We start from the raw sequence: 22,721 nt of genomic DNA on the forward strand, positions 1-22,721 counted from the left end.
GCCAGTACTCGTCAGAACCTTTAACACCTGGACTGATGGGGCACAGGCTAGCCTTCAGGGCTGCTTTGAGGCCACAGACTGGAGCACCTTCAAAGTGGCCACCAACGACATCCACGAATACACAGACTGTGAGTGACTACATCAGCTGGTGTACGTCCCTATGTGCACCTCCCAGGACTGTGCGTATGTTCCCCAACCAAAAACCCTGGTTTAATGGAGACATAAAAAATAACATCAGGAAGAGACGGGACGCCTTCAAGTCAGGAGACCAAGAGGAGTATATGAGAGCCCGGTACGAGCTGCAGAAGTCCATCAGAGCAGCAAAGAGGGCTTACTCCCAAAAACTTGAAGGCTACTATCTCAACCACAACACGCGCAGGATGTGGCAGGGGATCCAGTCTGTCACTAACTACAAGAAAACCACAACAACCACAGACCCCCGTGATCCCACCCTTCCAGACAGCCTCAACTACTTTTATGCCAGGTTCGACAGGCTGAATACGGACACACCCTCAAAAGCCCCCTGTGACCCCATGGACTTTGCCTTTCAGGTGACTCACACACAGGTCCTGAAGGCCCTGAAGAGGGTAAACCCCTACAAGGCTGTGGGACCTGATGGAGTTCCCCCCAAAGTCCTAAAGGTCTGTGGGGAACAACTAGCAGTGTATGCTGACATCTTTAACCTGTCACTATCTCAGGCTGTAGTTCCCCGTATCTTTAAATCCTCCATCATCATACCAGTCCCCAAAAAACCAGACACACCCACCTTAAATGACTTCAGGCCAGTGGCACTCACACCAGTCGCCATGAAGTGCCTAGAAAAACTGGTCCTCACCCACATCAACCACACGGTCCCGGACAATGTCGACCCCCTCCAGTTTGCATACCGCCCCAACCGATCAGTGGATGACGCGGTAGCAATAGCTCGACACCACACTCTGCAACACCTGGAAAGCCGCAGAACGTATGCCAGAATGCTTTTCCTGGACTATAGTTCTGCCTTTAATACCATCCGCCCGGGAAAACTAATCAAGAAGCGGACAGACCTCGGCGTCCCAACTCCAACCTGCAACTGGATTCTGGACTTTCTGACAGAAAGACCCCAGGTGGTGAAAATGGGAGGACGGGTGTCCACCGAGCTCACAGTCAGCACAGGATCCCCACAGGGCTGCTGCCTGAGCCCCAAACTATTCACCCTGTACACCCATGACTGCACCTCCACAGGACAACACCATCCTCATCAAATACGCCGATGACACCACCGTCCTGGGGCTCATCAAGGGGAGCGGGGATGAGTCGGGCTACAGGACCCTGGTGAACAACATCCTGGTCTACGGAGAGGAGAACGACCTCATCCTCAACACAAACAAGACCAAGGAAATAATACTGGACTTCAGGAAGAACCCTCCCCCTCTACAGCCTCTCATCATCAAAGGGACTGAGGTGGAGAGGGCTGACGGGTACAGATTCCTGGGAATGCAGGTGACATCTGACCTGAGCTGGACTCTTCACACCACAGCCACGGTGAAAAAGGCCCAGAAAAGGCTTTATTTCATCAGGATGCTCAGGAAAGCTGGTCTGAACCGTCGCCCTCTCACCCAGGCCTATAGAGGACTGATAGAGAGCATCCTCACCAGGCATCACTGTGTGGTATGGAAACACCACACAGGCAGAGAGGAAGGCTCTGCAAAGAGTCATAAGGACCGCGGAGAGGATCACAGGGACACAACTTCCGTCCATGGACTCTATGTATGTGCAGCGCTGTCGGAAAAGAGCAGAGGGAATCATTGGAGACTCACTTCATCCAGCTCACTCTCTGCTCAGACACAAACACTGCACATACAACCTGAGACACAGCAGAGCGGACAGCATCGTCACCCATAGGACACGCTTCTTCAACAGCTTCTTCCCTGCCACAGTCAGACTGATGGCACAACACAGCTACTGAGAAAGAGGCACTCCTTGAAACTGTGAAAAATGTGCAACATTACAATCAGTGCAATAGCCCCACACAACCTTCCCCCAACATCTGAACATGTGCAATATCCCCATATCACTGTCCCCTCCCCCTCCTTCTTTCCTTTTACAAGCCAGGTACAGCACTAGCCTACTTATTACTGTTTATACTGTAAATATTGCATACATACACATTACCACACTATGTACAGTGTGTTTTTTGTACGGTGTTTTTTGAGATATGTTTCATATTTCTATTATTGTTACTGTTACTGTTATTATAGTGTGTTTTGTACCTCTTGACTCGGAGAACCCTGCAAAAATAATTCCGATGTGTCTGGACTGCTAGTCTAGGCACAGATGGCAAATAAAAAACCTTAAACCTTAAAACAACAACAAATGATTATACTAAACTGAACTATTAAAAGAAAAAGCTATATGCTTATATATATACACAAATCTAATCTAAATAATCAAACCTCTAGAATAGATAATCAAACAATACTCCTTGTGAATAAAATAACAAAATACTAACATCAAATAAAGAGCTCCTACAAAACAATCATCCAACCAGCAACGTGTTCCTTGTTTCGGGGGAACGCAGGCCGGTGATTGGAGGAGCGCATGTTGTGGGCGGGAGGAGCGGTCCCCCGTGTCCGGGTGCTGCAGCCGGGCAGAGGGAGATGGATGAGCGGCGTGGGGAGGGCACATCCAGCGACACCGCGAGAGCACGACCGACCTCCACCAGGCGGTGATTGTTGAAGCAGACATGGACGGAGGCTGGACTGTCACTTTGATATCGGTGGCGATGTTTGTGGGTTGCTTTGCACTTGGATTCATCCCACTGCTATTCAGTCTTTCTGAGGTGACTAAACTGTTACAGTTCTTTCTGTTCATTTCTTTACGAATCAGCAAAGTTTTCTTTATCATTTTTTTTTGACATGAAAATCTGAGAAATGGATCACATGGGGAACGATCCCTCTGATCACGTTTCTATTCACAGAGAAGACTGCAGCTCGTCTCCATCCTGGGGGCAGGACTCTTGTGTGGGACCGCTCTGGCCATCACCATCCCAGAGGGAGTGAGCCTACTGGAAGGGTCGTCGAGAGGTGAGCTGGGCATACACACATGAAACACGAGCTTACCCTCCTGTCTTTATTTTGGACCCCCTTCCAACCCCTTTACCTTGGTTGTCTTGCCAACTGATTACACATAATCGAGATGAGTGATTGAGCATCTATGCTGCTCTGCCTTGTTGTCTTTTATGTTGATTTGATCAAAAAGCTCTTCCTGTCCTTCATCTGCTCTCCGCAGTCTCCTCTTCCTCCTCTGATGTGCCGTCCGGTCTGAACGCCATTGAGAACAATCGAAACGGCTCCGCCCCAGAGAAAGGCCTGGCACCTCAGCTCCTCATCGGGCTGCCGTTGACTTTCGGGTTCACCTTCATGTTTGCAGTGGATCAGATCGCGAGTTACCTCTCCACGCGGGGCGAGTCGGCCTTTTCCTTTCGCTGAATGTCAACAACATATCTTTGTGTTTATCTCCACAACATGTCCGCAATGTCTCATTTCAGACCGAGCGACTCGTTTGCCGAACACTGTCGGCATCACCGCCACGTTGGGACTGGTTATTCACGCTGCAGGTGCTAAGATATTTTTATAGTGCTTGATTACTGGACTGTTTCTATTCACTTGTGTTTGCCCCTAGAGTACACAAGTTGTTCCAAGGAGTTCCCGGCCACAAAGTGCCACAGTTATTTGTTTCCTCATGTGACTCCTTCACTGTTTGAGTCTTTAACGTTTTTAACGGATACAGAAAACAGACTCATCCATCGGTTTGATGTAATGTTTGTCAAGATTGTTGAGACCGTAAATAACACAAAATGTTTGTGTGCATGTAGCGGATGGATTTGCTGTGGGTGCAGCTGTGGCCACGGGTCAAGTGACAGTGCAGGTTATAGTGTTTGTAGCTGTGATCCTCCACAAGGTGAGCCTCCCTGACATAAAGTAGTGCCAGACGACATGCAACAGAAAGAAAGCACAATGACCTGACCAGCTGTCCTGTCTGTTACAGGCGCCTGCAGCTTTTGGTCTGGTCTCCTTTCTGATGCACGCAGGCCTTCAAAGAAAATACATTCAGGGACATTTACTGGCCTTTTCAGCGGCGGCACCAATACTCGCCATCTCAACTTACTTCATATTACACGCAGTAAGAAAGAACACATCGGACGTCTTGTCTCTTATTGTCAGTTGGTGCGTTGGCATTTTTTTAATTTGATGGGTGTGTGTCCACAGTCCGGCCGTTCGACTGAGAACCAGCTCAGTGCGACAGGTGTGGGGATGCTCTTCTCGGCCGGGACGTTCCTCTATGTGGCCACGGTGCATATTCTCCCCGAGATCAGCAGGACGGGCCAAGCCGAGGACCCCCATCAGCACCACCTGGGGCTCCTGCAGAGCGTCACTCTGATCCTCGGGCTCGGGCTCCCGACGGTTCTGGCTCTCGGGCTGCACGCCGACTCAGAAGGAAACGTCTGAGCCACTACATCTGGAAAGATAAACTCCTCGAGTTCACCTCACTGTGTTTTATTTTCAGTGAAACTGGCCTTTAAGTCAAGCTATTGTTTTAGTTTCAAGGTGTAAATCATGCGAATGCCATCCATTGTCCACGGTGGAATGAGTTTCCCTTCCAAGAATGGCATAAGGGTTTCATTGTTTGCCTTCTCATGGCCCGTTCACCAAGGCAGTCGGCATGCAGTGAAATCAGTGACTTGATACATTTTAAAGAACTAAATAATCTGATACAGTACGAGATCTACTTTGTTTCTCAGTCAGACTTTGTCTGTAAATGTGACCAAGGCTTAGTACAGGGGTGGGCAAACTTTTTGACCTGCGGGCCACATTCGGTTCTAAAATGTGACAGAGGGACCGGCCAGGAGCATTTGGACACGCAATGTAATTTATTAAACCTGGAGATTGCGTCTGTTTTTTATACATTTCAATTTAAGGTGCAAAGTTAAAGTAATCAACATTTACTGGAAAGAGATCAACGGAATCACTTTCAACATTCAAAACAAATTACCCAACGAAATACTCAAGCTCAATAATTTCTAATTGTTTTAAACCCCGCAAAATAATGGACGGATTGTCCTGAGAGATAGACTGTATTAAATATCCTGCCTGCAGCAGAAACTAGAAAGGGGTCTTTAAAGTCAGGGCGATGTGCGGCGTCATCTGGTCAGCATGTGTATGAACCCCGTCACAAACAGACTGACAGCGCTTTACTCGAGAAAATATGACCCTAAAGCTGACAATTGAAGTTCGATTTTTAAAAATTATTCATATCTCTTCTGAAAACACACCTTTACTCATGTGGACGAACTGTTTTGGTGTTTGAAATTGGTTTACCAAAGGTCATAGGTTCACAAAAGCAGTGAAATATCTGAATACAATGCTAGATACATGTACTTGCACCTGTCCATCCTGGACAGGGATCCTCCTGTTCTCTCCTTGAGGGTTCTTCCCTTTTTCCCCCTGAAGGGTTATTTTGGAGTTTTTCCTGATCCGATGTGAGGTCAAAGGTCAGGGATGTCTATATGCACAGATTGTAAAGCACTCCGAGACAAATTTGTAATTTCAAATAAACTGAATTGAATAAATGAGGAAAACCAAATTTTGTATTAACGTTTTTTTTAGTAAAAATGATGTGGTCTGTCACACATTCACCAAAATGATAAAGATGGGACTGAAAAATGACTTCATATTGCAGATAGTTTCATGGGGTGTGTGCAAATAAAAAATGACCATTATTTTTTTTTTAAATATATCAATATATATTGTACATTAAAAAAAAATTCTACATTATATACATGTTGTGAAATAGAAAACAGAACAGAACTATTGACAGACTATTTACAATATGGCTTCACTATAATAACATCATGTCATCGTGTCACGAGGCCTCTCTGCTGGCCGGGCAGGCTGCGCTGCAGGCGCTGGTGAATCCTCTCTGTAAAATACAAGACTAGTCAGCACCGCGCACAAGTTACGTACACCGGGACAGACGCCGTGACACGTAATGTGTAGTAAAGACTCTTACCCGGTCCAAGTGGACCTCTTCTGGCTGCGTGTTCCTCCTCGTGGCTCTGCAGCTCCTCCAGGCTCCGCGCTGCTCGCCAAAATCACTGCGGCTGTTTCTAAATGAGCCTCACCTGTGTGGTGGGCGGGTCCCTTGTGATTTACTGAGTGTTCATTGGTTGTTTTTTTCACAAAATGTTGACAGACAAACGGATTGACAAATCATGGTGAAGGGTTTTGTGTGACGAGTACTTTCCACGCCAACGCACACCGGAAGTAAACAAAGTCGCGATTTGGACAAGTTCGGCGGGTCGGATTAAAAAGCCTAACGGGACGGATGTGGCCCGCGGGTCGTAGTTTGCCCATGTCTGGCTTAGTATGTGCTTTCCTTTTTGTTGTTCTTTATTTTATTGATATAAAGCTGAGGGTTTTTACCAGCACAACTGATGAAACCTCTAGTTGAAGTGGGAAATACGGATATGAAAACAAAAGGCATTTCACACTTTTTTTATGAAGTACAATTTATTCATTTGGATGTAATAAAACTTTTAAATACAAAGTTCTAAATACTCATTTCTTATGGCCCAGAGCAGAAGAAGACTCATTTGAAAAGAGCTCTTGTGTTTGTTCTATTCTACACGTGCAGATGGCATTCCTCTTGCGGTCGTGAGCTACGGGTGTGCTTGCATCTTGTGATTCAAAGCTTTGTGTAATCTGCTCCACTTTGAACAAAGAAATTGTTTGATTAAAAAGTGTTCTAGCGGGACAGGTAATACTGTCAGGACCAGAAAAAACAACACACTGGTCTGGTCTCAGAGGGCTGTAACCAGTGTTGGGCAAGTTACTGAAAATTAGTAATTAGTTACAGTTACTTCTTTTAAAAGTAATTTAATTACTTTACTAGTTACTGAATATCAAAAGTAATTAGTTACTAGGGAAAGTAACTTTTAAGTCTGCTTTTTTAATGTAATGAACAGTCAAACACAATAAACATATGTTGTAGACCTATTTATTGCAATCAACAGGGCAACAGGCCTTCAAATCAAGCAGTTGTACAAAAGTCCCTTTTAATACTTAACTTAATACAAAATAACTGTCTCAGTCATTTAACAGTGTTTTTTTTTTTACCACATTAGGCCCAATGAAATAAAAGTGATTGGCCTACAGCAGGCACGTGCACAGATAGAGCCCTAGTGGTGCTCAAGCACCAGCCCTTTTGCCCTGGATGAGAAAAGTGCCCTTTTTGCTGGAGACACTTTTTTTTCATTCATCAGTATTTAAGAATAAAAGTTACTCTCTCTGTCATAAACTCCCCCCAAATGTGATTTGATATCCGACGGGGCATTTATTTGAGTTCTTGTGAGAATTTCGCCCCGACGTGCTCCGCGGCGCTCACGAGCCCCCCCCGCGCCCCTCCCTCCTCCTCCTCCACTTAAGGGCTCGATCACACCAGACGCGCCACTCAAAAACGCGTAGCCCGCAAAACCATTGATTCCCTATGCGCGACTTTCAGACGCACCTTTTAAACGCCACGCGGCGCTGTTTTTTTGCGTTTTTCAGGGGCGGTTAAAAGTTAAAATATTCTGAACTTTAAGCGCGAGGCGCGGAAGCGCGCCGCTCATCAATGTCACACTCGGCCAGGTTTTTGACAAGGCGTTTTTGGTGCGGCTGCGTTTTTTAGAGTCGCGTCTCGTGTGATCGAGCCCTAAGAGCTTGCGCAGGTTTCCTCGCGCCACCAAACTGGTGCACCTCCTTCTCCTCTGACCCGCAGCACCAGACACAGAGGTCATGACGCTGTTTGTCCCCTGACGTTGTTTTGTGATAAATCAACCACAACATTAGCGCTGCTGAAAACATGACGTCACAACTGGTCGACGTTTCCTAAAAAATTTAACAAACAAAAACTCAGAAATCCATGATTTCAAAGCCTTGCAGCTGTTTACTGATGTCATGTTTAAGTGAGAGAGAGAGAGAATCTTTTTTGTGTTGTATAAATGCTGTTTAGACATATTTGAAAGTATGTTTATAAATGTCACGAGAATTCACAGCCAGAAAATAGGAGCTAAACTATGCTAGCTCTCGGTGTCATGCTATCCTTGTGCCTCATTGTTTTATGTGTTATCTCTTTGTTTTGTCTGTTCCAGTCTTACAACGATCAATCTTATAGAAAACGAACAACACAGCTCAGCTAAAATAGTTTTAATTTACAGTAAAGTAACAACACAAGTGATCCAAACTATAGTTTCTCCTCTTCATCACTTTCAATAACACATTTTCGCTGCTTCTGAATTTCTTCTTGGCTGTTGATGACGATCAATATCGCTCATTTTGAAAATGAGGTCAGAGGGCAATACGGATCTGTATCAGACCGGCGAGGAGGGCAATACGTGGCTGGCATGACGACCCAGTATCCAATCAGAACGCTTGTACTGTTGCTATATAATAATTCATCTTTATTCATAAAGAAAATGTAAGTTAGCGGTCTAATCCTGCCCAGAGGAAACGCAGGTCGAGGACAGCATCATTGGTGTTATGCTTCAACTTTGTCAGAATTTTTTTTTTGGCAATGGGTGCCCTTTTTTTTAGGTTTGAGCACCTGCCCCCCAAGATGTCTGTGCACGTGCCTGGCCTACAGTATTAACACTAATTAAAAGAGAAAACAAAGGTGCCTTGAGGTGCTGCATATAATTGAGGGGGGGGGGTGCTAGTGAGAGTGTGCTCACCTGTGTGCGCGGATGTGTTGGCGTGTACGTGCTGATCTGGAATCAGTTTGGTAGGATTTGGGTATAAATAAATTATTTCATTTAAAATATGGATTTTTATTTAAAGATATTCATGTAATTTGCATGCAAAATAGGTCTAACCGAACCAGCGGACAACAAAATTCAACCCGCGGCAACACTTCAAAAGTAGCCCAATTCCGCGGGAAAACCGCGGACCTGGCAACACTGGAAGTGGCTGCCAATCACAGTGTGGCACCGTGCATGCTGGTCGAGGGGGCGTGCCTGTAATTGGCGGAGTAGAGGGGAGGTATGATGGCGCGGCTGTGTCCAGACGCCGTCGAGGTAGCTCCGCGGAGATTGTGCGCTCTTTTAGTTTTTGTGTTTATTTTTAATGTTTTCTTTGCCACAAACACATCGACACTAACAGCATACGACCGCAGCACACTTTTGGACATAAACTTTTGCGCAAAACAAGGGTTTTTGTCCACTTTTTCCATCGATCCAGCGTGGCCGGCCGAGATCGTACGAGCGAACCACAACAACAACAGTGGAGCCGCTACTACGGGGGGACGACGAAAACATCGAGGGAAACGGAGCGGAATTCGAACAGACTGAGAGTTCAAGCCCACCGTCCACCTCTGCCCAGCATCCTTCTTGCTAACGTCCAGTCTCTGGAAAATAAGATGGATGATGTTAGGGCAAGGATCAGATTCCAACGGGACATGAGGGACTGTAACATCTTTTGTCTGACGGAAACATGGCTGACCCGCTGGTGCCGGATCGAGTCATATGCCCAACCGAGTCCTTCTCTGTTTTCCGTGCAGACAGAACGGAAGAGTCTGGTAAATCTAAGGGTGGAGGGGTTTGCTTCATGACTAACAACAAGTGGTGCAACCCCAAGAACATTAAGACTCTTTCTCGTTCCTGCTCGCCGAACCTGGAACATCTGACGATCTCATGCCGTCCATTCTACCTTCCCCGGGAGTTCAGCTCGGTCATCACCACAGCCGTCTACATTCCACCACAAGCGGACACCGACGTAGCACTATCGGACCTACATGATGTGTTATGTCGGCATCAGAACAAGTATCCCGACGCGGCTGTGGTGGTGGCTGGGGACTTTAATAGGGCAAACCTAAAAAAAGTCATGCCGAACTTTCACCAGCACATTACGTGTGCTACCAGAGGAAAGAACGTTGGACCACTGCTATACGCCATTCAAGAGAGGCTACAAGGCTGTCTCTCTCCCTCCGTTCGGCAAATCAGACCATGCCGCCATTTTTCTGCTTCCAGAGTACCGCAAAAGATCGCGCGGAAGCGGTAGTGACGAGGAACGTAAAGCGGTGGTCTGACCAATCAGAGGCTGAGCTACAGGACGCTCTGCGTGTCGTCGACTGGGACATGATCCAATCCAGTTCCAGTGGCGCCAGCGAGTTTGCGGAAGTATCAATGAGCCACATAGCAACGCTTAGCGGACACCATCGTCCCCACGGTAAAAGTTAGGGTCTTTCCTAACCAAAAGCCGTGGGTTGATAGATCCATCCGTGAAGCTGTGAACGCCCGTATTGCTGCCTATAACTCCGGTCTTGTATCCGGCAACATGGACGAGTACAAGGCAGCGGTCTATGGACTGAGGAGGCGATGAAGGAGGCCAAGAGGAGGTACCGAGACAGAGTGGAATCACAGATGGAGCAGCGCGACACCAGGCGCCTATGGCAGGGGCTACGGACTATCACAGACTACCAGAGCAGACCCCGCGCAATGGTGAGTGCCGGCGCATCCCTAGCGGACGACCTGAACTCATTTTATGCACGGTTTGAGGCTAGCAACAACAGCGCTAGCTCGCCGGCTGACAACAACACCGTTAAGCGTAGCCGAGGTGAGTTCTACCGCTGGGGATGAACACACACTCTCTGTGACCGAGCACAGTGTGAGGAGGGCTCTGTTGAGGGTGAACACCAGGAAAGCTGCAGGTCCAGATGGCATATCTGGGCGAGTACTGAAGACCTGTGCTAACCAGCTAGCTCCAGTGTTCACCACAATATTCAACCTCTCCTGGCTGAGTCCGTGGTCCCGCCTGCTTCAAGAGATCCACTATTGTCCCTGTGCCCAAGAATGCTTCTCCAGCATGTATGAATGACTACCGACCGGTGGCCCTCACCTCGGTGGTCATGAAATGCTGAGAGGCTGATAAAGGACTACATCTGCGCCTTCCTCCCTTCCTCCATGGACCGCTGCAGTTTGCTTATCGCCCAAACAGATCCACGGATGATGCTGTCGCCCAGGGACTGCCCACCACACTCTCCCATCTGGACAAACAGAGGGGGCTATGTGAGACTGCTGTTCATTGATTATAGTTCAGCTTTCAACACCATAGTCCCCTCCAGACTGGCGGCAAGCTGATTGAGCTGGGACTGAACACCCCCTGTGTGCTTGGATCCTGGACTTCCTGACCGCCAGGCCACAGGTGGTCAGGGTGGGCAGACACACCTCAAATCCCTCACCCTGAACACAGGATCCCCCAGGGTTGCGTCCTCAGCCCCTACTGTACTCCCTGTACACACATGACTGTGTGGCCAGGTTCAGCTCAACACCATCATCAAGTTTGCGGATGACACAGTGGTGGTGGGCCTGATCTCCGACAACGCGAGATGGCCTACCTGGAGGAAGTTGCTGATCTGTCACTCTGGTGCCAGGACAACAGCCTCATCATGAATGTCACCAAAACTAAGGAGCTGATTGTGGACTTTAGGAGGGTACAACAACAGAGGACGTACTCACCACTGGGGATTAACGGGACTACTGTGGAGAGGGTGAGCGGGTATAAATACCTGGGAGTCCACATCACCGAGGATCTGACATGGTCAACGAACACAGACACTCTGGTGAGAAAGGCAAGGCAGCGCCTCTACCACCTCAGGCAGCTGAGGAAATTTAAAGTTTCCCAGAGGATCCTTCAGTCCTTCTACTCTGGAGCTGTAGAGAGCGTCCTGACAGGAAGCATCACAGCCTGGTTTGGCAACTCCTCCGCTCAGGACAGGAAGGCTCTGCAGAGAGTAGTGCGTTCGGCTGAACGCACTATTGGAACTACACTCCCCACCCTGCAGGACTTGTACACCAGGAGGTGCAGAACCAGAGCCGGCAGGATCATGAAGGATCCTCACCACCCCAACAACAGACTGTTTCAGCTGCTGCGGTCAGGCAGGCGCCTCCGTAGTCACGCTGCAAGAACAGAGAGACTGAGACGGAGTTTCTTTCCTCAGGCCATCAGGACTGTGAACTCCGACCTCACCAGGACCCCCACATAGACCCACACAACTGCCCCTCTTAGGCACACACACACACACACACACACACACACACACACACACACACACACACACTTACTGTAAATATTGTGTTGTTTTTTATTGTAAATAGTGTGTACTTGTTGCCCTTGCACATTCCTGCTGAGCATTGCCACTTTCATTTCACTGCACACCCTGTGTGTGTATGTGACAAATAAAACATCTTGAATCTTGAATCTTGAGGCGGGGTTAACCTGCCGGAAAACGGGAGTTAAGGTTGGTTGACGGGAACCGTTGTTGTTGACGTTGGAGCTGCTGAGCCGAGAGGAGCACGCTGTCTGTGTTGGTGGATGCCCAATAAAGTGAAGAGTAATAACGTCGTCCCGTCTCCGTGTCATCAGTGCCATAACGTCCGAGACGTTACAATATCATTGCGCCACCAAGGTCCTGCGATGTCAGATCAGAAGCAGCTAAAGTCGGCCTAGCTTGTCTTCTTGTCTGCAAGTGTTCATTTTTCACAAAAGAGAGTAACGCGAGTAACGAACTCATTAACATTTCAGTAATTGTAACTGCGTTTGTTGATTTAAAAAATACTTCGTTACATGCTCGTTACCGCTAAAAGTAGTGGAATTACAGTAACGCGTTACTCCCAACACTGGCTGTAACGTATCTTATATTCGACCTCCCTAAAGTCTTCCCTGACTGTGACTGGCTGCTCATATCAGATATTAAACACTGACGTCAGCCTTCAAGCAGACTACGAGTAAACCATTAAGTCTGTGCATGATCTGCCAGCCTCACCAGCACTGCCTAATTTTCTTTTGTGTTGAAACAAAAAGATTGTGTGCTCCCATAGCTGAGCTGTGTTTTATAAGATGGTTATAAAGCATTTAGTTCTAGGGATAAGAAAACTTAAGAATATCAAGTTCAATCAGAGGCAGAGTCAGACAGGTCATTTATTCTCCATCCTTGAAAGAAAGAAATATGGCAGGGGATCCAAAGACCAGGGTTACAAGATGATTCACAGGATACAAAAGAAAGAAATATGGCATAACGAAAGCTCTGCAAAGCAAAATTAAGTTTATTCTATCAGACGTTGGATTTTGTGTCGTAGAATACTAAAATATCTCAAAAAGCCGGTTGTTCAGTCGGTTGACTTGTTCACAGTTCATTGACATGATGCAGCCTGACCACCAGACAGATCGATGAGGTCACAATACAACAAAAGAAAGACTGCTGTGCAGCACTGCTTCAGATGGGAGGTCAGACCGTCTCTGTTTCCTTCTCAACTTTCTCTCACAGATCCATGCGGCTCATGAAGGCGCTCAGCTGAGCCTGCAGGGCCATCTGATCAAAGGTCCGCCTGTGTGTCTGCTGTCTCACTCTGTCCCTCATGTGGAAGGAGGCCCGGGCCATCCTGTGCGCCTCCTCCTGCATCTGCTCCCGCCTCCTCCGCAGCCTCGCCCTCCTCCAGTCCTTCATGAAGACGCAGCCCTCCCGGACCTTCTTCACCGCCTCCTCCTCCCGCTGTATCTCCTCTCTCAGCCTCTGGTGGCGGCGCTGCCTGTGTTCGTTGAGCCGGCGGGTTTGCTGAGCGCGTGTCCGCTGCTGGGCCGCCGCGTGCACGGCGGCTCTCTCCGAGCGGCGCTGGCTCAGCTGACCCAGGATCAGTTTGTGCGTGTGCTGCCGGTGGCTCAGCAGCGTGGCCCTCTGCCGCGCTCTCCGGGCCTGCTCCTCCTCCCGGGCGGCCCGCTCCTGCAGCTCCCTCAGCCGCGCCTCCACGACCTCAGTGTGTCTCTCCCGGGAGCGTCGCAGCTTCTCCTCCAGAGCGCTCCTCATATGCACCTTCTCCTCCTCCCCCTGCTGCTCCACCTGCAGTTTCAGCAGGATGTGACGCAGCAGCTCTCTGCGATTTCCCTCCTGCAGCCTTCTCCTCTCCTCCTTCTGCCGCGACCCTTTGCTCCTCCTGGCCTTCTGCTCCTTCTCCGCTGCCACCCGCCTCTCTCTCTCTCGCTCACTTTTCTCCACCTCAACCTTCTCTCTCAGCAGCTGCTCCTGATAGCGTTTGCGCCGCTCCGCCTCTTTCTGCGTCGCCTCTGTCCTTTCTCTGCGTTGCCCCTCCACCTCCTCTCTCAGCCTCCTCCAGCGGTCTTCTTGCAGCACCAACTCCTGCTCAAGTTGTCTCGCTCTCTCCTCCTCCCGGCGCTCCCGCAGCCTCCTGCGGGCCTCCAGCTCCTCGTGCCAGCGCCGCATGCCCTGCCTCAGTTTATTCCCCCTCTGTGTGTCGGCCTGAGCCCGGAGGGCCTCCTCGTGCCTGCGGGCCTCCTGTCGCTCCTGTTCCTCATGCTGACAGAGCTCCAGGCATGTCTGCTCCTCCTGGTGCTTCACCAACATGAGAGCAGCTATCTTTCGGTCCCTCTCTGACACCGTGACACGCATCTCTTTGTGGATGTCCTTGGTGAGCCTGTCCAGCTTCCTCTCAGTAGCCGGGGTGTGCCGGAGGTCTCCCAGGCTGAAGGTGCAGACAGTGCTCCGGTCTCGGTGAGAGCAGGAAGACCTGCTGGCAGGTTCCCCCTTAAAGCAAAGATCTGCATACGTGATGGAGCCCGTGGTCTCCTGGACCCCTGTGTGACCCCGCAGCTTGTTGACCGACACCACTTCGGGGCCCGACACTGCTGCATTAGCGCCCGGCCACCTGTCGTCCCCGGCCGCCCGGATAATCCTCCTCCTCTCCTGTCGGCACATTTGTAAAAGCTTCAGTCTCTCCCTTTCGTAGGCCTCGTGCATCACTCTCATCGCCTCGCAGGGCAACGTGCCGCGGCGCTCCGCCACAAACTCCTTCAGCGATTTGATCAGAAGTTCAACCGGTTTGACTCCGAGTCGCGTGCACGACTCCAGCGAACGCGGGCTCGTTAAGACGTACCGACTCCTCTGTGCCTTGGCCGAGTTAAAGTTGTCCAGGTCCAGACGGGGCTCGCGGGAGGTGGACCTCAGCTCCCTCATTGTGAAGCAACTAAATCGCAGAGTGCTCCAAGTTGCTGCCGGCCCCGTGCTCGCCTCAGGTGCTTCCTTCCTTTCGAGGTCACGGAGGGATTAGTCTCACTGTCTCTGAGCTCAGCTGGAACACATGATCAAGGTCTATTGTTTCCCCCTCTCGCTATGTAAAGCAGCTTTATTTACACGAATGTGAGAACACGTTATATCATAGCATATTGGAAATGATTGTCCTCATTTTTGTTTGCAGCCAAATAGCCTTTGAATTAATTTAACAAATAAGTATAGTACATCATATATGATCTCCCGGATAAGCAACTGCAGGGCTATATCTATATATATATATAAATAAAACTATAAATATGCAAAGTGTATACAGTGTATATAAAGTGAAAGTGGTGCTGCCCCGGGGTGAGGCTCAGGTGCAGAGAAACAGGCAATATTCCAGGTTTAAAGCAAAACAAATATACTTTAGGAAAAGGTTCAGCATGGCTTGAAAGCAACTACAAAAACACACTAGGAATCTACAACGCAAACAAAGACTGGGAATTAATCATGTAAACAGAGAGACTACTAATGACAGGAGTAAAGATAACAATCCGACCTGGGACAACAGAAAGACTGCCACAATATATAGGGGGGAAACAGGTGTACGGCATGAGACAATCAGCGAGACAGACAAGTGGCTGAGGGCAGGTGAAGGGAATGAAACAATCAAGGATCCAGAGAAGTGGCTGAGGCCAATTAAACAATCAAGGAGACAGGAGTGGCTAAGGGCAGGTGAAGAGAATGAAACAATTAAGGAGACAGAGGAGTGGCTGAGGCCAGGTGAAGGGAATGAAACAATCAAGGAGACAGGAGTGTCTGAGGCCAGGTGAAGGGAATGAAACAACTTTTTTTTGTCGCCACACCACATCCACGTTGTTTGATGACACCTCAAAGCTTTTAAAACTACGGTCTTTTGATCGTTCTGACTGCAAATCTAAATAATAACAAACATTTTAAGACAAAAGGTCCTCTGAATAAATTAGTGATTGGCCCCTAATAGTAATAACAACTTTACATTGTCATTATATATAATATGGTTAAAGTCATTCATGAACCAACTTCCTTTTTTTTGACTCGTGTGCTCTGCTGAGCTTTGAGTCTGTTCCATGATTCTGTTCCATGAGTCTGTTCCATGATTCTGTTCCATGAGCCTGTTCCATGAGTCTGTTCCTTCCTCTAACTGGTTGTCACAATCCTAAAATGATAACTTCTATACATACCTTCCATAAATATCATGATACCAGAATTCAATACAATACTGGTATATTTATCTACTGTAGTAATAAAATAAAATAAAAAAATTTAAGCCGAAGACGGTCTCAAAAGCTCCGCCACTTAACGCCACTCGCTGTGAGAGCGCTGCGCAGTGCATTGCGTGCAGACATCATTTAACGGAGCTGAGGCCAGGTGAAGGCAATGAAACAATCAAGGAGACAGAGGAGTAGCTGAGGCCAGGTGAAGGCAATGAAACAATCAAGGAGACAGAGGAGTGGCTGAGGCCAGGTGAAGGCAATGAAACAATCAAGGAGCCAGAGGAGTGGCTGAGGCCAGGTGAAGGGAATGAAACAACTTTTTTGTTGTCGCCACACCACATCCACGTTGTTTGATGACACCTCAAAGATTTTAAAACTACGGTCTTTTGATCGTTCTGACCGCAAATCTAAATAATAACAAACATTTTAAGAAAAAAGGTCCTCTGAATAATTTAGTGATCGGGCCCTAATAGTAATAACAACTTTACATTGTCATTATATATAATATGGTTAAAGTCATTCATGAACCAACTTCCTTTTTTTTTTTTTTACTCGTGTGCTCTGCTGAGCTTTGAGTCTGTTCCATGATTCTGTTCCATGAGCCTGTTCCATGATTCTGTTCCATGGGCCTGTTCCATGAGTCTGTTCCATGATTCTGTTCCATGATTCTGTTCCATGAGTCTGTTCCATGAACCTGTTCCATGAGTCTGTTCCATGATTCTGTTCCATGATTCTGTTCCATGATTCTGTTCCATGAGTCTGTTCCATGATTCTGTTCCATGATTCTGTTCCATGATTCTGTTCCATGAGTCTGTTCCATGATTCTGTTCCATGAGTCTGTTCCATGATTCTGTTCCATGAGTCTGTTCCATGATTCTGTTCCATGAGCCTGTTCCATGAGTCTGTTCCATGAGTCTGTTCCTTCCTCTAACTGGTTGTCACGATCCTAAAATTATAACTTCTATACATACCTTCCATACATATCATGATACCCGATCCCAGAATTCAATACAATACCATAAATACGATATACCATAAATACGATACTGGTATATTTATCTACTGTAGTAATAAAATAAAAAACATTTTTTAAAGCCGAAGACGGTCTCAAAAGCTCCGCCACTTAACGCCACTCGCTGTGAGAGCGCTGCGCAGTGCATTGCGTGCAGACATCATTTAACGGAGCTGAGGCCAGGTGAAGGCAATGAAACAATCAAGGAGACAGAGGAGTAGCTGAGGCCAGGTGAAGGCAATGAAACAATCAAGGAGACAGAGGAGTGGCTGAGGGCAGGTGAAGGGAATGAACAATCAAGACACAGAGGAGACACAGAACAGGGCGTTACAAATGCAAGGTTTATTCGTGTTATTCAATTTGAGGAGGATGGCCAGAGGTGATTTATTATAAATTCCTAAAGCAGTTGGCAGGAATGTTCTCCTGTATCTGTCCTTGTGACAGCAGAGCTGAAGCAGTCTGTGGGAGAAGGTATTCTGCTGTCCCTGAAGCGCTTTAAATACATTTTGAGTCACTTTAAGCTTAAATCCTTAATGTTTTAAGGAACTATTAGCACTAAAACTTTAAGAGGTTCTCTCCATCGCTGCATATAGAGGTCAAAGATCAAGTCTCAACACAACTAGAGGCAGTTAACCACTTATTCTGTGGTGAAATTACTCATTAATTTCCACCGCTTAAAATATACCAAATAAATAAATAATGAATACTATAAAACATGAAATAAAGGCAAAATAAATGCTTTATGTCCAACCCAATCATTTACACAATAAAAGAGTTTACTTTGTGGTAGAAATGCTAAACAGATATTCATTTGAATTATTAAAGGGCAGGACCAAAAGCAGAACGGGAACATAAAAAAAAGGTCTGTTGAACTTGGTGTAGCGGCGTTCCGTCGGTGTTGTTTCATAAAGCCACTAAAGAGCTGCAGACGCAGTGAGTTCCCTTGCACGTGCATGACAGGAGACCGTTCATTTCCTTTTCTTCAGGTTTTATTTTGAGCAGCAAAAACCGCTGACAAAGTACACAAAAGAATAAACGTTTAAATCGATTACACGGTCATACGGTAAAACAACTATCTGCTCTCTTGTCTAATGCGGCTCTTTCCTTACACCTGCTGACTTCATGACGTCTTTAAATCATCTGACTCAAGAGCCAGTCATTAACATAAACATCTTTCAATATATTTCACGATAGTTCCTACACCGTGAGCATACTATAAACAATTCTGAAACTTCAATTTACTAAAAAACACACTTGTGGCTCTTACACTTGGAATAATCTGTGTAATATATATATATATATATAGTAGAACTGAAACCTAAAAAAATAAAACAATTCTAAAAAATATATATATATAAAGTTTGGGGTCACCCAGACAATTTTGTGTTTTCCATGAAAACTCACACTTTTATTTATATAGATACAATATATTCAAGATATTGACAAGGTTAGAAATAACGATTATTATTTTTTATATTAATTTTGTTCTCCAAATTTAGCTCAAGGAAGGCCAGTTTTATAGCCTCTCTCACCAGCATAACTGTTTTCAGCTTTGTTAGTCTTCAAAGGCGATTAGCAAACACAATGTCCGAAACACAGGTGGCGGCACGAATCTCTGCCTGTCTGACTGACATCTCTCAGTGGATGTCTGCTCACCACCTGAAGATCAACCCTGACAAGACTGAGCTACTATTCCTTCCAGGGAAAGGCTCCCCCACCCACGACCTGACTATCACCTTCATGAATGAATGAATGAATGAATGAATGAATGATCTTTATTTGTCATTGTGCAAAGGAACAACGAAATTTAGATGCAATCCCAAGGTGCTAATAGGACAATATAAAAACAACAAGACAATATAAACAAGACAATATAAAAACCAGAATGAATCATATGAACTATACATAGTGTAAACCTAAGTTTTTTTATTTTTATTGCACGATTCCTCATATTGAACGGGGATGCGGCATTTGACTCTCTAGAAACTTAGCAGCGTTTAGTGCGCTTATGGCCCTCGGAAAGAAGCTGAACTTGAGTCTGTTGGTCCGGGTATACATAGTCTTGAAGCGCCTGCCTGAGCGCAGCCGTACAAAGTGTTCGTTGCCCGGGTGAGATGGATCCTTGAGGATCTTGACTGCCTTCTTAAGGCAGCGAGAGCTGTACAGTTCTTGCAGGGAGGGGAGGGGGCACCCGATGATCTTCTGGGCCGAGTTGACGACCCTCTGAAGCGCGTTCCTCTCTGCGGCTGTGCAGCTGAGGAACCACACGCAGATGCAATAGGTGAGGACGCTCTCCACGGAGCAGCGGTAGAAGGACACAAGCAGATCCTGTCTGAGGTGGTAATTCCTGAGTATTCTCAGGAAGTAGAGTCTCTGCTGTGCCTTCTTGACGATCGCCGTGGTGTTGGTTCTCCAGGACAGGTCCTCAGCCAGGTGAACGCCCAGGAATCTGAAGACCGAGACTCTCTCCACACAATCCCCGTCAATGTACAGGGGCTGGATGACAGTTTTCTTCCTTCTGTAATCGATGATCATCTCCTGGGTTTTGAGCTTGTTCAGCTGCAGGTTGTTCGCTTTGCACAACACAGACAGCTGCTCCACCTCGTCGCGATGCACGCGGTCTCGTCACCCGGAGATGCAGCACACCACAGTGGTGTCGTCAGCAAACTTTATGATGGAGTTGCTGGGGTGGGCGGCGGTGAAGTCATTAGTGTAGAGGGAGTAAGTAGGGGCTCAGCACGCAGCCCTGCCGGGACCCGGTGCTGAGGCTGAGGGCCGTGGAGGTGTGGGGACCTATCCTCACCCTCTGGGGGCGGTCAGACAGGAAGTCCTTAATCCAACGGCAGGTAGAGTGTGATAATCCCAGGTCTGACAGTTTTGTCACCAGTCTGTCAGGAAGGATGGTGTTAAATGCCGAGCAGAAGTCCATGAAGAGCAGCCGTGCGTAGCTCCCCCCCCCCTCCAGGTGAGACAGGGCAGAGTGGAGAGCTGTGGCGATGGCGTCATCCGTGGACCTGTTTGCTCTGTATGCAAACTGGTGACGGTCCAGGCCGGGCGGAAGGGATGAGATGATGTGGGAACGAACCAGCTTCTCAAGCACTTCATGGGGATGGGGTGAGTGCCACTGGACGGTAGTCGTTTAAGCAGCTGATGGTTTTCTTTTTTGGCACCGGGATGATTGTGGAGGTTTTCAGGCAGGATGGGACGGTGGCCTGGGACAGGGACTGGTTGAAGATCTTGGTGAAGACCCCGGCCAGCTGGTCGGCGCAGTCTCTCAACACCCGTCCCGAGACGCCGTCCGGCCCTGCTGCTTTCCTCGGGTTCACGGCCTTCAGCGTGCGTCTCACTTCGTGTTCCGTGAGGATGAGGCTGCTGTGGGCTGGTGGATGTGGTGTGGCTGCTTCCGTTGGTCCCACCTCGTAGCGGGCGTAGAAGGAGTTCAGCTCTTCCACCAACTGAGGGTCGCCCCCGTCGGCCGATGGGTGGCTGGGTCTGTAGTTTGTCATGTGTTGGACCCCCTGCCACACCTGCCTGGAGTCGTTACTCTGGAAGCAGTCCTCAATCTTCGCCTTGTAGTCCGCCTTGGCCCTTCTGATCCCCCGCTTCAGGTCGGCTCTGGCCGTGCTGTATAGCTCCCCATCTGCGGAGCTGAAGGCGGTGTTCCTCTCTCGGAGCAGACGCTGCACCTCTCCCGTCATCCACGGCTTCGTGTTGGGATGTACCCGGATACGCTTGTCCACGGTGACGGAGTCTATGCAGTGCTTGATGTAACCCAGGACCGCTGAAGTGTACTGTTCCAGGTCCTCGTGCTCGAAGACCCCCCAGTCGGTGGACTCAAAGCAGTCTTGCAACTGTGGAGTGGCACCTTCAGGCCAGGTTTTAACTGTCTTTGATGTGGTGGGAACCCTTTTTCTGATGGAGGTGTAGGATGGAATTAGGAGTAGGGACACATGGTCTGACTGGCCTAGGTGTGCTAATGCTCTGGCTCTATAGCCCAGCTTGATGTTAGAATATACCTTGTCTAATGTTTTATCTCCCCTGGTGGCACATCTAACATGCTGGTAGAGTTTGGGAAGCACTACCTTTAAGTTAGCATGGTTAAAGTCCCCCGCAATAATGTGGACAGCCTCAGGGTATGTGTTTTGTTGTTTACTAATTGTATCGTGCAGCTCACCTAGCGCCACTGTGTTGGCCCCTACCCTGACTGCCAGGAACCTCGGGGTGACACTCGACAGTCAACTCTCCCTGACGGCCAACATCACTGCGACGACGCGTTCCTGTAGGTACATGCTGCACAACATCAGGAGAATACGTCCTCTTCTTACTCAGAAGGCGGCGCAGGTTCTGATCCAGGCTCTGGTCATTTCACGCCTTGACTACTGCAACTCCCTCCTGGCTGGTCTACCTGCTAAGGCCATCCGACCCCTGCAGCTCATCCAGAATGCAGCAGCTCGACTGGTCTTCAGCCTCCCGAAATTCACCCACACCACTCCGCTCCTCCGCTCTCTCCACTGGTTACCGGTGGCTGCTCGCATCCGCTTCAAAACACTGGTCCTGGCGTCCGTGCTCTAGACGGATCGGGCCCCGTCTACATCCGGGATATGGTCACACCGTACACCCCGGCACGTTCGCTCCGCTCGGCAACAGCCAATCGACTTGTGACTCCTGCACCTCGAGCTCATCACTCGAAATCCAGACTGTTTGCTGTCCTGGCTCCTCAGTGGTGGAACGAGCTCCCCACTGACATCAGGACAGCAGAAAGTCTCTACATCTTCCGTCGGAGACTGAAAACACACCTTTTCCGACTATATCTGGATTAAAACACAGATTAGCACTTCAGTGGCACTTAGATAGCACTTACTTATGGTACTTTTGTAGTTCGACTATGTTGAGGAAATGTTACTTCCTGTATTCTTGTTGTTCTTAGTTTGTACTCTAGGTTGAAATGCACTTATTGTAAGTCGCTTTGGATAAAAGCGTCTGCTAAATGACATGTAATGTAATGTAATGTAATTAGAACACTGGAGTGATAGTTGCTGGAAACACTAATGTAGATATTTAATTAAAAACCCAACGTGTCCACCTAGAATAGTCATTTACCACATTAACAATGTATAGAGTGTATTTCTAAATAATGTAATGTTATCTTCATTGAAAAAAACTCTGCTTCCTCCCGGAGTCTTTGTGACTTCACGTCTCATAGAGTCCTTTGGACCTGGCTGGGTCCGATGCCACGGCCCTGCTGAAGAGCCCCGCCCACTCCTCCTCTCTACCTCCATCTGCCTGATGGATTGTGGAGGTCTGGGTCGTGGTCCATGCCTACTACCAACTATTCATACAACTTATCATACTCATTTAATCTGTTTATGTAACTC

The 22,721-nt window shown here is 48.0% G+C and overlaps 2 protein-coding genes and 1 pseudogene across 3 annotated transcripts; 2 read left to right on the forward strand and 1 right to left on the reverse strand.

Moving 5' to 3' along the window:
* Nucleotides 1–667: 667 nt before the first annotated feature.
* On the forward strand, nucleotides 668–5,625 carry LOC130207223 (zinc transporter ZIP9). Of its 2 annotated transcripts, none has more exons than XM_056435724.1 (8): nucleotides 668–2,094; nucleotides 2,531–2,821; nucleotides 2,960–3,065; nucleotides 3,271–3,444; nucleotides 3,530–3,598; nucleotides 3,857–3,942; nucleotides 4,030–4,164; nucleotides 4,251–5,625. In XM_056435724.1, exons 2-8 carry the CDS (start codon nucleotides 2,726–2,728, stop codon nucleotides 4,488–4,490), a joined length of 906 nt encoding a protein of 301 aa, XP_056291699.1. In that variant the 5' UTR covers nucleotides 668–2,094; nucleotides 2,531–2,725; the 3' UTR covers nucleotides 4,491–5,625. The 2 variants fall into 2 exon arrangements, with proteins under 2 accessions (XP_056291699.1, XP_056291698.1); XM_056435723.1 differs by having other exon boundaries at nucleotides 2,561–2,821.
* A 7,352-nt stretch (nucleotides 5,626–12,977) lies between these two features.
* LOC130207214 (coiled-coil domain-containing protein 177) lies at nucleotides 12,978–15,072 on the reverse strand. Its single transcript, XM_056435715.1, has one exon. It carries the CDS (start codon nucleotides 15,040–15,042, stop codon nucleotides 13,336–13,338), a length of 1,707 nt encoding a protein of 568 aa, XP_056291690.1. The 5' UTR covers nucleotides 15,043–15,072; the 3' UTR covers nucleotides 12,978–13,335.
* Nucleotides 15,073–21,462: 6,390 nt separating this feature from the next.
* On the forward strand, nucleotides 21,463–22,358 carry LOC130207565 (uncharacterized; annotated as a pseudogene).
* The last annotated feature ends 363 nt before the right edge of the window (nucleotides 22,359–22,721 follow it).

The sequence above is a fragment of the Pseudoliparis swirei genome, chromosome 17, assembly GCF_029220125.1.
Source record: "Pseudoliparis swirei isolate HS2019 ecotype Mariana Trench chromosome 17, NWPU_hadal_v1, whole genome shotgun sequence".
NCBI lineage: Eukaryota > Metazoa > Chordata > Actinopteri > Perciformes > Liparidae > Pseudoliparis > Pseudoliparis swirei.

Excerpts from the sequence above, each read along its gene's own strand:
- LOC130207223 (XM_056435724.1), top strand. The coding sequence starts at position 2,726 with ATGGACGGAGGCTGGACTGTCACTTTGATATCGGTGGCGATGTTTGTG. Across the intron at positions 2,822-2,959 it reads TGCTATTCAGTCTTTCTGAG|AGAAGACTGCAGCTCGTCTC; the intron begins GTGACTAAACTG and ends TTCTATTCACAG. Across the intron at positions 3,445-3,529 it reads GAGTTACCTCTCCACGCGGG|ACCGAGCGACTCGTTTGCCG; the intron begins GCGAGTCGGCCT and ends GTCTCATTTCAG.
- LOC130207214 (XM_056435715.1), bottom strand. The coding sequence starts at position 15,042 with ATGAGGGAGCTGAGGTCCACCTCCCGCGAGCCCCGTCTGGACCTGGAC.